Source organism: Enhydra lutris, unplaced genomic scaffold (genome assembly GCF_002288905.1).
Source record: "Enhydra lutris kenyoni isolate GAN:26980312 unplaced genomic scaffold, ASM228890v2 scaffoldscaffold21, whole genome shotgun sequence".
Taxonomy (NCBI): Eukaryota; Metazoa; Chordata; class Mammalia; order Carnivora; family Mustelidae; genus Enhydra; species Enhydra lutris.
Window position 1 is genome coordinate 7037443 of NW_019154105.1, and position 13352 is coordinate 7050794.

A 13352-nucleotide genomic window follows, 5' to 3' on the forward strand; every position below is an offset into this window, starting at 1 on the left:
CGCCAGACTTCAAATGTACTTCTCTTATTCAACTTTGGAACGCGCTCAGTCACTCTTCTCTTCTCTTGCTATTCTACGTTCTCTTGTGTCTTTTCTCCTGAACTCCCTAGTATGTGTGTTATCACACCTGTTCTGCTCTGTCTCAGCTCTCTGGGATTTGCAAGGGTGGGGGGGGCAGCGTGGGGACAGGACACGGAGAGTAGGGGTGTGGATTTCTCTTGCAATGACATATTCCAGGCCATGTCTTTATTTTTTTCTGCAAAATCATAAATATTTCTTTAGTGAATCTACTGAGTTCTTTGTAGCAAGGATAATAAATCTTTTTATTATTTTAAAAAAGATTTTATTTTTTAAATTTCTAAAAAGGTTTTATTTATTTATTTATTTGACAGAGAGAGAGAGAGAGAGAGAGAGTGAGCGGGCACAAGCAGGGGGGAGAGGGAGGGAGAGGGAGAAGCAGGCTCCCCACAAAGCAGGGAAAGCCCAATATGGGACTTGATCCCAGGACCCCAGGATCATGACCTGAGCCGAAGGCAGTGGCTTAACCCACTGAGTCACCCAGGCCCTCATATTTATTTATTTTAGAGAGCATGAGCCAGAGGGGTAGAGAGAGAGGGAGGGAGAATGTCAAGCAGACCCCCTGCTGAGCACAGTGCCCAATGCAGGGCTTGAGATCAGAACCTGAGCCAAAACCAAGGGTAGGACACTTAACCGAGTTACCCCACTGTGTCCCTCTTTATTTATTTTTTTAAAGATTTTATTTTTAAGTAATCTCTGCACCCTGCCTGGGGCTTAACCTTCGAACCCCAGATCAAGAGTTGCATGCTCTACTGACTGAGCCAGCCGACTGCCCCTTAAGGATAATATTTTATTTTCAATGGGCTATTTGCTACTTTTTCAAACTGCTAGGATCTTTATTGGATAGCATCTGTTTCTTGCTTTGGTTTTGTTGTTGTTGTTAAACTTCTTAACCCCTACTTATTTTATACTCTGCTTCTAAATATAATCATCAAACCTTCAGGTGTCTAACTTGGCTGTTTGTTTTCACTCACTATCCCTCATGGAAGTTTCTGTGGTGTTCCATACTTCTGGATTGTGTTCTCTTGGAAATCCTGAAGGCCAGGATGGACAGTACGCTGCCCAGAAAGGATGCGGGTCTGTTCATTTCTCAGTGTGTGATTTCTTAGAACATTCAGTATAAACTGAAGCCTCGGTTTACATTATGTGAGGGCAAGCCTGTGGGTCCACCTTCACAGAGGAGAGCCAGGCACTGTGCAGGCTTATGTTCTAACTCTATCTTCTGTGCATCTAAGGCCATGTCCCTTTATCCCCCACTTCCCGACGCAAATGTCGAAGAACCCAGGGGTCTAAGTTCCTGGGACCAGCAAACGTCCTTCGGGCCACCATGCCTCCCATGCCAGCTCCCCTCCCAAGCTTCTCTTTATTCCCATCCTCCCTATATTCCCTTCATCCCCTCTGATTGCTTGCTAGCTCAAACAAAAGTATTTGCTAGCTAAGTATTCGGCTTTTAGGAAAGATGCATGTTTATCATCTTTAGTTTTGTAGTGGGAATGTTTTTTCAGTGTATTTATCCCTCCAAGATACCCAGAAATCAAAGCACCGATGAGCGATTTTTTTTTTAAATTCATTCTGTGTAATTATGGAGAGTACCTTGTTGGGAGCGGATAATGGAAAAGTGAAAATCAGCTAGTGTGACATGTTAGTAGACCAGCTAAAAATTAAGATGGATTGCAAGATGGCAAACAACCTTAATGTTCATGGACAGACGGATGGATGAAGAAAACATGGGTATGTGCACATGATGAAATGTCATCCAGCCTTTACAAAGTAGGTGACAGCGCGCATGAACTTGAGGACATGATCTTGAGTGAAACGGGTGAGTCACAGAAGGATGAAGACTGCACATTCCACTTACTTGGGGTCGATGGGGCTCAGGACACACGACCCCCGGATATGGCACATTGGCACATTGAATATTTTAAGTGAAGAAATCTGGGAGAATAGCAGAAGCAGGAGGGCCGCTCTGACCTCCTCCCCCAGCCCTTCATCCTGCAAACAGGTCCTAGAACCCTCCTGCGGAGGTGTCCTCCCTGTACCCAGAGGAATAGAGCCTTCTTGTCTCTGAAGACAGTGGGACCCAAAAGAATCCTAACGAGCAGTCCTCACTGAGTTACTAAAATTACCTCATACTCCTTAGCCTACCACAAGCCTCCATGTCTGCCTCCTTGTCATCCAACGTCCCATAAAGATGCACAGACCCATCTCTTTGGGTCTTTGTTTCCTTATGAAGGCCCTCGCGTCATGTGAAACTTCTCTTGAATAATTTTGTATGTTTTTCTCCTATTAATCTGCCTTTGTCAGTTTAATTCTCAGACCCAGCTAGGGATCCCGAAAGGGTAGGAAAAAAGCTTTTTCCTCCTCTACAAAATATCTAAAACAGACTCAGAAGCTAGGTGCTAGGAAGAGGTTCGGCAGGTTAGGCAAGATGAATGAGTTCTAGAGACCAGATGTACAACATTGTACCTATCTACTCTATTATAGTCTACTTAACAATCCTGTATCTTACACCTAAAAATTCAGTAAGAGGGCTGAGCTCATGTTAAGTGTTCTTATCACAATAAAACATTTTTAAAAGCCAAAAATACGTTTAATAAAAAATGTTCCTTGGAAATGGACATGGCTTGGCCTACAGTGGTTGTATAGGAGATGGATAGAGTTGATTTTTAAAGTTTTTTTCTTTTTTTAAGTACACGAGGAACATATGCCTTTTATAAAAATAAATCAGGGCTGCCTCAGTGACTAGGTTAGTTGAGCCTCCCACTTGTGGTCTCAACTCAGGTCATGGTCTCAGGGGTGGGATGGAGCCCTGCCTCATCAGGCCTCATGCTCTGTGGGGAGACTACTTCCATTCTCCCATGCCCTCTGTCCCTCCCACCCGCTCACACACTCTCAAATAAATAAAATCCTTAAATGATAAGTAAATAAATCGGGGCACCTGGGTGACTCAGCTAGTTATGCATCCTCCTCTTGGTTTTGGCTCAGGTTCTGATCTCAGGGTCATGAGATCAAGCCCAGTGTAGGGCTCCACATTCAGCGCAGAGTCTGCTTGAGATTCTGTCCCCCTCTGCCCCTCCCTGCACTCATTCTCTCTCTTTCTCTCTCTAAAATTAAAAATAAAATCAATCAATCAATCAATCAATCAATCAAACAGTACATACTGGAAATCCTTTGCCTGTCTTCCCTGCTCACAGACTGCTCTCTCCCCGGTTGCATTCCCTAGAGATAACTGCCATCTGTGTTCATGAAGAGGTTTTTTTTAGTGCTTATGTGTTTTAAAATGTAGATTTTACTCAGCTCTGTGAGGCCAACAGATCAGGGGCCAGTTGCCATTAGAGGAAGGGGACAGAGCAGGTGCCTGCCGTACCACAGGAAAGAATACCAAGATTGGTCACAGGCAGACAGAGCAGAGAACTGGGTGTAAGTTAGAAATTCTTGTGGTTTTTGAGGGAAGGAATGTGCTGACACAGGTGAGCAGGCTGGACAGGTCTGCGATCGGCTGGTTTGAATAATTTCATCAGCTCCAGGGCATAGGAACTGTCCTAAGTTGTTGGATCGTGGCCCTGGGTAATGAGGGCAGGGAAACAGTGTCCTTGGGTGTAAAAGCTCCTACAGGCCCGGGTTGGGGGATGTAGACTCTGTATTAGGGGACCTGCATAAGAAAGGGTATTTGCAGTCCTTTGCCATAGGTAGGAATCAGCTAACCTTGGGAAGGGCATTACCTTGCTGGGGGACAGCAAGGCCCCAAGACGTCAAAGCATCCATACAGAAACTAGAAGACATGATTGGTAAAATAGAATATTTCTTCAAAATGAGGTTAGATTATATAATTCAGCAAGTTGTCTTGTTCACATAACAAAAAAATAGGAACCATCTTTCCATGACAGAGGATCTTGAGCTATATTTTCTTAATGACCTCATAGGACTCTTCTGTAGGTACAATAACTTGGTTAACTGTTCCGCAATTTATGAATTTTTAAGTTGTTTCTAATTTTTCATGATCATGAACAACACAGTAATGAAAATTCTTTTATATTTTTGTGGGGGGGTTGTATAGTTCTAGAAAATATTTAAAAGTCAAATTTCTAGATCAAAAGGTTTACATATTACAAATTTGTAACTGAATTGAAAGCGGCATTTTTCACAAAACTAGAATTCACAATACTAAAATTTTTATGAAACCACAGAAGGCCCCAAGCAGCCAAAGCAATCTTGAAAGAGAAGAACAAAGCTGGAGGTAATCACAACTCCAGACCTCAAGTTACATTACAAAGCTGTAGTAATCAAAAGCAGAATGGTACTGGCACAAAAACAGACACATAGATCAATGGAACAGAATAGAGAGCCCAGAAATGAATCCATACTTATTTGGTCAATTAATCTTTGACAATAGGCAAGAATATACAAAGGGGAAAAGACATTCTCTTCAATAAATGGTACTGGGAACACTGGACAGCTACATGCAAGAGAATGAAACTGACCTACTTACTTGAACCATACACAAAAATAAATTAAAAATGGGTTAAAGAACTAAATATGAGACCTGAGACCTTAAAGATCCTGTAAGAGACCATAGGCAGTAACTTCTTTGACATCAGCCATAGCAACTTTTTTCGAGATCTGTCTCTTGAAGCAAGACATACAAAAGCAAAAATAAACTGTTGGGACCACATCAAAATAGACACCTGCACAGCAAAGGAAACTATCAACAAAACAACAAAACCAACCACTGAATGGAAGAAGATATTTACATGTGATATATCCAATAAGGGATTCATATCCAAACTATATAAAGAACATTGTATTATATAAAAAGAACATGTATTATATAAAAAGTACAGTGCAACACCAAAATTACAATCCAATTAAAAAATGGGCAGAAGACCTGAACAGACATTTTTCCAAAAAAGACAGAGATGGGCAACACACACACGAAAAGATGCTCGAGATCACTAATCATCAGGAAAATGCCCAGTCAAAATGCAATGAGGTGTTACCTCATATCTATCTATCATAATGTCTAAAACCAAAAAGACAAGAAATAACAAGTGTTGGTGAGAATGTGAGAAAAAGGAACTCATGTACCCCATTGGTGGGAATGTAAATTGGTACAGCGACTGTGGAAAACAGTATGGAGTTACCTCAAAAGATTAAAAATAGAAATACCATACGATCCAGTAATCCAATAATTCCACTTAACCCCCAGGGCAAAATGAAAACACTAATTTGAAAAGATATATTCACTCCTGTGTTTATTGCAGCATTATTAACTATAGTCGAGAAATGGGAGGGAGCAACCTAAGTGCCTATGGACAGATGAATGGGGAAGGAAGATATGGTGTGTATATTTGATGGAATATCACACAGCCATAAAAAACGATAAGATTGTGCCTTTGAAGACAACATAGATGGACCTAGAGGGTATTATACTAAGTGAAACAAGTCATATTGAGGAAAACAAATTCCATATGATTTCATTCATATGTAAAAACAGAATGAATAAACAGCAGATTCAGACCCATAAATATAGAGAACAAACTAATGGTCACCAGAGAGGAAAGGGGTGGGAGGATGGACAAAATAGGTAAAGGGGAGTGGGAGATACAGGTTTCCAGTTATAGAATGAATAAGTCATGAGAAGAAAAGGCACAACACAGTCAATGATATTGTAATAGCGTTGTACGGTGACACATGGGAGCTACACTTGCGAGCACAGCGTAACATATAGAGCTGTTGAATCACTATGTTGTAAACATGAAACTAATGTAACATTGTGTATCAGCTCTATTAAAATAAAAAATATTTTAAAAAGAATGTAATGTTTCTCAGCTAAAAATAAGTACATAATTTAATAAATCACAATTAAAAGTTAATCTAGTTTAATTCCAACAAAGTGAAACAATTTACATTCCCATCAGCAGTGTATGGAGAGGCTCCTTTTCTCATACTCTCAATAACACAGGACTTTATTCGTCTTTTAACTTTTAGTGAATTAGGGGGGAAAATGTTAGTAGTCAACCACTAACAAAAGTGAGTCAATGTGAAAATATCAGTATCAGACAAAAGAGAATTCAAGCCAAAATGGATTTTGGCAGAGTGATATTTTATTTTGATAAATCACCCTCTACCAAGAAAAGCACCCATAAGCCTTCATGTATTACACATATATAATCATATAATGGCAATTTTATATGATTCAATATATATTTAATACAGAGCTACAAAACATAATGCAAAGATTCAGGAATCCAAGGGTAAATGGCTAAATCCATATTTAGAGAAATCTTCCAAACATTTTTTTCTGAGACAAACAGACAAGGAAAAATACATAAGGATCCAGAGGATTTGAATAACAAGCTTGACCTACTAAACAGAGGCAAATAAAGTGTAAATTTCTTTGCAGATTCACAGGGCACATTGGGTACCTACCAGCCCCGGCAAGCGCATCTTAGATGAATTGACAAAGTAAGTTATCTGGGAATAGTGATTAATATTTTAACGTATTAATCATTTAGGTGATGTCCAAAGAAAAGTAAACAAGAACTGTAGGAGAAGTCGGCAAGAAAAGGCAAGATGTTTCCATGACGTTTTGCGAACAGAGAAAAGCCAACGGCGGGGGAGGAGAGCTTGGGGTCCTGGGGCACGCAGGGAGGAGCCCGAGGCCAGACGAGGCCGGACGAGGCCGGCTCTGAGCCCCACACCCTGTGCGCTCATCCCTCTTCTATTTCTGGGTTAAGGAGCTCAGGCTGTGCCGACGTGGCTTGGGAAACACAGTCTCCTAATCCGGGGGAGTAAGAAGGCTTAGACCCCTGGCTAGGGTGGGAGAGGGCCGGGGAGACACTGTCTTCAGGAGTCGGGCCCAGGGGGGAGGGAGACACGCTGACTATGCAGTCTCCCCTTGTGAATCCCCCTCACAGGCCTGATCTGATCACGGTCAAGGGGGGCCTACTGCCGTGTGGTCGGGAGCCCTGACCGCCTGGCCGAGGCTGTGGATGTCCTGGCTGCCTCTGGGGGAAGGTATGCCCGCTTGGGCCGGCGCCTTCTGCACCTGCCGTGTAGGTCCGGAAGACACTGCACCAGCCCGGGGAGCCCTCAGCCAGCTCGGAAGCCAGGATGGAGGTCACACCTGTGTGTTAAAGAGGCTTCTGCCTCCTTTGTGTCCTAGTAAAGACTACAAAGAAGGTAAGAGCTTGCTTTCTAGCCTCAATACAGAAAAGAGGGCAACAGGCAGAGTTCTTACTCGGGAAGTAAGTACAGGCTTGGTTTGCGGGCGGAGGGCAGAGGAAGCCCCCGGTACCGACTCACCCGGGGAGGTCTTTGCTGTGTGTGTTTTGAGGTTCATTTAGTGGGAAGGTAAATAATGCCATTTTTTTCTTTTTGAAGATTTTGTTTATTTTAGAAAGAGCACAGGGGCACGCGGGCACACAGCAAGCCCAGGGATGGGGTGGCGGGTGGAGGGAGAGAATGCAAAGCAGACTCGGTGCTCAGTGCAGAGCCACGCAGGGCTGCATCTCAAGACCTGGAGGTCGTAACCTGAGCAGGAGCCAAGAGTCTGGTGCTCAGCGGTCTGAGCCACCCAGGCACCCGCCGACATTTTTTTTTTTTTTTTATGAAAATGTCAGATATGGATGATGCTAAGTCAAATCCTAGAAGGGCAGGGGTCTCACTTAGGTGGTGAAGATGTGCTATTTACCTGAAAAGATGGCTGGCTGGGGAATCACTAGCAGGAAAAGCGGTTAGTCATTATGGGAAGGTGTCGATTCAACTACCTGAGACTACAGCAGCCTCCTTTTCCACGTTTGGTTTTATGAACCTTTCACTTCTGCCCTTGAGAAGCGTTTTAGTTCTCCTTTCCATTCATTTTTCCTAGTGACTTCTAGAATGTTCTTTACAGATCTGTTGATGTACCAATTTCTTCTGTTAAGGCAACCATATGTGACACCTGTTTAGTCAGAACCTCTTCCTAATTCTTATATGGAAACATTTTTAGAAAATATGACTTACTGATTTTTAATTATCAAAGTTAAAATAAAACTGTGTAAGTTAAAAATGAAAGTTTGTCACATCAGCCCATACCAAACAGTTTGGTATGTGCTATTTGATTTTACATTTACTAACATATTTTTATATAGATGAGATCATAGTAAGCATAGTGATCTGCAATTTGCTTTTCTTCATGTAATGATTTATCTTGGGGATATTTTCCTACCATTACGTAGAGATTTGCCTTGTTCTTTGTCATGGCTGAATACTCTTCCATTCAACTTCTAATCTGCCATGATGCATTTTCTTAATTCTGTACTGATAAAATACTTAAGCTGGTTATTATTTTGGGAAGAGAGAGCATGAGCAGGAAGCAGGGGAGGGGCAGAGGGAGAGGGAGAATCCTGAGCACACTCCCCACTGGGCACAGAGCCCCCACTCAGGGCCTCATGTGGGGCTCGATCTCACGACCCCGAGTTCAGGACCTTATAAGGACACTTATCCCATCCTTTGATCACCACTCTCATGACTTCACCTAAACCTAATGACCTTCCAAAAGCCCCACTTCCAAATACCATCACATTGAGAGTTACGACTTTAATTTGTAAATTTATGGGGGACACATTCAGTTCGTAGCAGTGATGTGTTTAGATAGTGTGTCTTTTACTGCCCCCTAAATTTGAGCCAGGAATATGTTTTTGGCTATGATTTTTTTAAGATCTTATTTATTTATTTGACAGAGAGAGAGAGATCACAAGTAGGCATAGAGCGGGCAGAGAGAGAGAGGGAAACAGGCTTCCCGGTGAGCAGAGAGCCCGATGCAGGGCTCGATCCCAGGACCTTGAGATCATGACCTGAGCCGAAGGCAGACACTTTACCAAATGAGCCACACAGGCACCCCTGGCTACTGATACTTTAAAATAAATACATCAGATACAATCTAACAACATATTGATTCTACCATATACTAAGAACACTTTAAATATCTTATTTATTATTCTCAAATATATATATATAGAGAGAGAGTTTATGGGAGCTTAAGGGACCAAGGCCTAGTGGAAAGCTGAGCTGGATTTCTCACCTGCATCCGTGCACTCCCAAACCCCACCACTTTAGCACAAAACGTTGTCTCCACAGGCAAGTCACTGATTATCAAAACAAGTTGTAAGTGCGTTAGTGAGCTCAATCATTGCTGATGCTCCTCTCAGCTCTCAAATTGTTCAGGTATCTGGAGAAAGTTGGGTTGATTTGGTCACGATGGGTACTCATTTTGACCCATTACTCAGATTCTGGTTTCATGATTTCTCTTATATCTGGGAATCATTTTGCTTATCCATACAAAAGAGATCATAGTCTTTTTCTCTTTATTTAGTCAAAATAAGTTAACCAACATAAGCAAGGTGAGACTTTTCCTTGATTTTCAAGGGAAAACTTAATAACTCTTTGACAATCCCCATTACATTAACCTTTAAAAATAGAGGAAGTAGAGTGGGGTAGATGTGAGGGAGGGGGAAATAGAGAAGTGGAATCTGCTTTCGACATTAACTCAGTAGGTCTCACGTTGCTTCCTGAAAAGGAGCTAGAGAAGGATTGGTCTTTGTTGTGTAAAAATAAATGTGGTGATAAATAAATACGGTAAAAATTAAAAAAAGTTTATTCAATTAATATTTATTGAATTCCTGCCACATGTCAGACCCATGCTGATTTCTAGAGGTATAATGATGAATTTGCTCACACATAGTTTTTGCTCTCAAGGAAATGATAGTCTAATGGTAGAGAGATGCAAAATAGGAAACTATGTTATTGCCGAGATGGGGACGTGAATAGGATATTCAGGAGCTCACAGGAGGTGCCTGTCAAAGTGGCTTCCCTAAGGTGATGCCCAAAGTGAGCCTTAAGGAAATCAGTAAAGTTGGGGTGCCTGGGTGGCTCAGTGGGTTAAAGCCTCTGCCTTTGGCTCAGGTCATGATCTCAGGGTACTGGGATCGAGCCCTACATCAGGCTCTCTGCTCAGCAGGGAGCCTGCTTTGCCCTTTCCCTCTGCCTGCCTCTCTGCCTACTTGTGATCTCTCTCTCTCTGTAAAATAAATAAATAAATTTTTTTTAAAAAAAGGAATCAGTAAAGTTAGACAAGTTAACCAAGAAGGGTGGGATAGGAGGAATATTCCAAGTCAGAACAAAAACCATCGGTCATGGTGGTCAAAGAACAGAGTTTGAAGAAAAGGGAGAAGAGAGATGAGGCTGGCGGGGTAAGCTTTTAGGGAGATGAGTTCTGTTTGTGGTACATGGATTCTGAGGCAGCCTGGTGAAAGTTTAACAGGAAGGTGAGTATGTGGGGCTGACGGATATGGATTATCTGGGTTGGAGTTACAGATTTGAGAGGTGGGAAGTGGTAGTTGCATATTAATTCACTCATCCAGGGACCATGTTCCAAGTGAGGAGACCTGACATTTGAGGCTAGAGGACAAATAAAAATGGATATTTAAAAGACAGAGAAAAGTGAGCTCAAGAAGGAGAGAGATAGAGAGGTATAGCAAAGGCAAGGGTGTCCGGCATTGTGGAGACCCAAGGAATAGAGTTTTGATCAAGGTGGGGCTTGTGGAAACAGATGGTTTTGCTGTTTGGGCAAGGTAAGGACTGAGATGAAGATGAAGGCATTGGAGACAACAGCATGAAAGGTTTTGATCAACAGGTAAGATGAAAAAATGGTCTGGAGAGGATTTAAGGAGAAAATATGTAGTCTACTCATGAGAGAAGTCTGAATGAGAAGACAAGGGGGACCAGCTGGTAGCTGGAGAGATACAGGAATCAAAGGATGATGAGCCTGAAGAGCTCTGAGATAGGAAGAGAAGAGACTTCAGGATGTTTCTAGACTGAAAAGGAAAAGCTAGCAGAAAGGCTAGAAACATGGGAGAGAGGTGAGAGGACCAGTGGAATTTTCAGGGGGAGAAACACTCATGCACGGACACTGCAGAGGTGGGGAAAGTACTCTCAGATGATAGTCTCATGGTTTTTACGATGTGAGAGACAAGGTCCATAGATAACTTGGTCTATCTGAACTAATTCTGTCTGAATTCCCTTCTTTCAGAGTCCCTCTTCCTTTTGTCAGCAAACAACTCGTTCTCCCTCCAACCTGCTATCTGTGTCCCACAGAAGACTTGAACCTACACTATGGGAAGTGGTACCTCAACCCAACATCACTTTGCTTTCCAGAACACAGAGAAAGGTATGTGTTTCCCATTCCCCAAACCAGCTGTAAGTATCCCAAAGCCTACACTGGATAGAGGGGCTTCTCAGAATGGAAGAAGGAACCATTATATTTCTCCTCAGGCAACTCTTGAAAATCAGCTTCTCCTCCTTATGAGGAGACCACCAGAATGTCAGCTGAATATCGTAGGAGCTGATGAACTATATTTGACAGAGTTAAATTGTACTGAGGAGTCAGTGTTGTCCTCGAGGGGTTATCCCAAATTATACATGCACCAGTCAATGAAATACCATTGGGCAATTAGCAGATGAAGGAGGATTTCAGGGGGAGGCTTCGGTATGTACAAGGGTCATGAGGTAGAAAAGGACAGTCATGTTCGAGGAACTGAATGGTCTGATGCGAACGAGAGGGAGGATGGCATGACATGAGGAGTCTGTCGAGGTAGGCAGAGACCAGATCACTCAGGATCTGTAGGATTTTAACTTTATCCTAAAGGCGTGAAGAACCATTGAAGAATTCAAAATAGGGAGTTTAGAGTAACATACACACATTTAAAGATTTAAAGGCCTCCGGCTTCTGTGAAGGAGGGATCAGAGGGAGTAAGGGTAGAAGGAGGAACAGTCCACAGGCCACTAAAGTCGTCAAGCGGAGGATGATGATACCTTGGACCAGAGTCTGGGCAGCAGGGATGGAGGGAAGAGGGTGAAACCCAACAACATCCAGGAGGTCAAAGCGACGGGATCCAACTGTGGGTGTGTGGGGTGAAGGAGAAGGATGGACCAAGAATGACTTCCGCTGGGGCGCCTGGAAGGCTCAGTCGTTAAGCATCTGCCTTCGGCTCAGGTCATGATCCCAGGGTCCTGGATCGAGCCCCGCATCGGGCTCCCTGCTCAGCGGGAGGCCTGCTTCTCCCTCTCCCACTCCCCCTGCTTGTGTTCCCTCTCTTGCTGTGTCTCTCTCTGTCAAATAAATAAATTTTTTAAAAAATCTTTAAAAAATTAAAAAAAAAAAAAAAAAAAGAATGACTTCTGGTTTCCTGGCTAGCAAGACAGAGCAGGAATTAATGCCAGTGACTGACATCAAGACTGGAGGAGAACCAAGTCTGACTAGAGGGAAGATGAGGCTTTCGTCCATGTTCGGGTGGAAGCGTCCACGAGACATGCAGGTAGAAGTACCGAGAAGGCGGTGCCTATTCACATGGGCATTTTGGAGGCAGGTGGGCTGGAAAGATACTGCCTGAAGGCATCAGAATGTTATGTGGTCGCTGAGGCCATGGGGCCCCCGAAGCACCCTGGAGGGAGAGTAAAGACAGATCAGAGGCCACAGCTTAGCACAGAGCCATGAAGGGCTCCAGGGCTTGAGCACCAGGTCCAAGAGCATGAGTCAGCGAAGGAGGCCGCGGAGAGGCAGCTGAAGCTGTAGGAGGAAAGCCAGGGGAAGAGTGACAGCACTTGTTCGTCTTGGCTTCAGCATCTCTGTAAGCTCGTGGCTTCCTTGCTGTCTCGCTTCACAATGTGTCCCAGGGTCATTTTGCACCTTCCTGGCCCCGGGAGGAGCTGCTCCTTTCTTAGGGTGTGGGGTGGTCACTGCTTCCTGGTTGGTCCATACTTTCTATACCTTCTCAGTGAACAAATCCAGAAAACATGTATTATTTGGAAGAAAAAACCCACCATGAGCAATTTATACTCAGGAACACGATATTTTTACTTAACAGCCTCGATATTATATCTATCATTTTATTAAAAATCTTTTTTCCTAGTGACATTAAAATAGTGTTATTTACTCTATCCTACCATGTATAAATAATAGTTTCAGAATACTAACAATGCTATTATAAACAATGTGATCCCTGAAAATTCTTTAAGATTTCTTTGAAGTTCTTTTTGTCCTTTGGATACATTCTAGGGAATGTACAAATTATTGTACTAGGGATGTACAAATTATTGAATTCTCAAGTCGTTTGAAATAACTCCTGTCTGTGTTTCTAACTTATGTAAGGTTAGATTCACTTGTTTAACATTCGCTTTTTTTTGAGAGAGAGAGAGAGAGAAGGAGAGCACATGTGTGCATTGTGGGGGAGGAG

General features: G+C 42.8%; 1 protein-coding gene across 1 annotated transcript in view; it reads left to right on the forward strand.

Moving 5' to 3' along the window:
* Window positions 1–11232: 11232 nt before the first annotated feature.
* The window catches only part of LOC111149116 (protein phosphatase with EF-hand domain 2), a 28564-nt gene continuing 26444 nt past the window's right edge, over window positions 11233–13352 (forward strand). Inside the window, exon 1 of the mRNA XM_022506038.1 lies at window positions 11233–11287. Within this exon, the coding sequence (XP_022361746.1) occupies window positions 11233–11287 (55 nt within the window). The remainder of the gene's footprint in view (window positions 11288–13352) is intronic.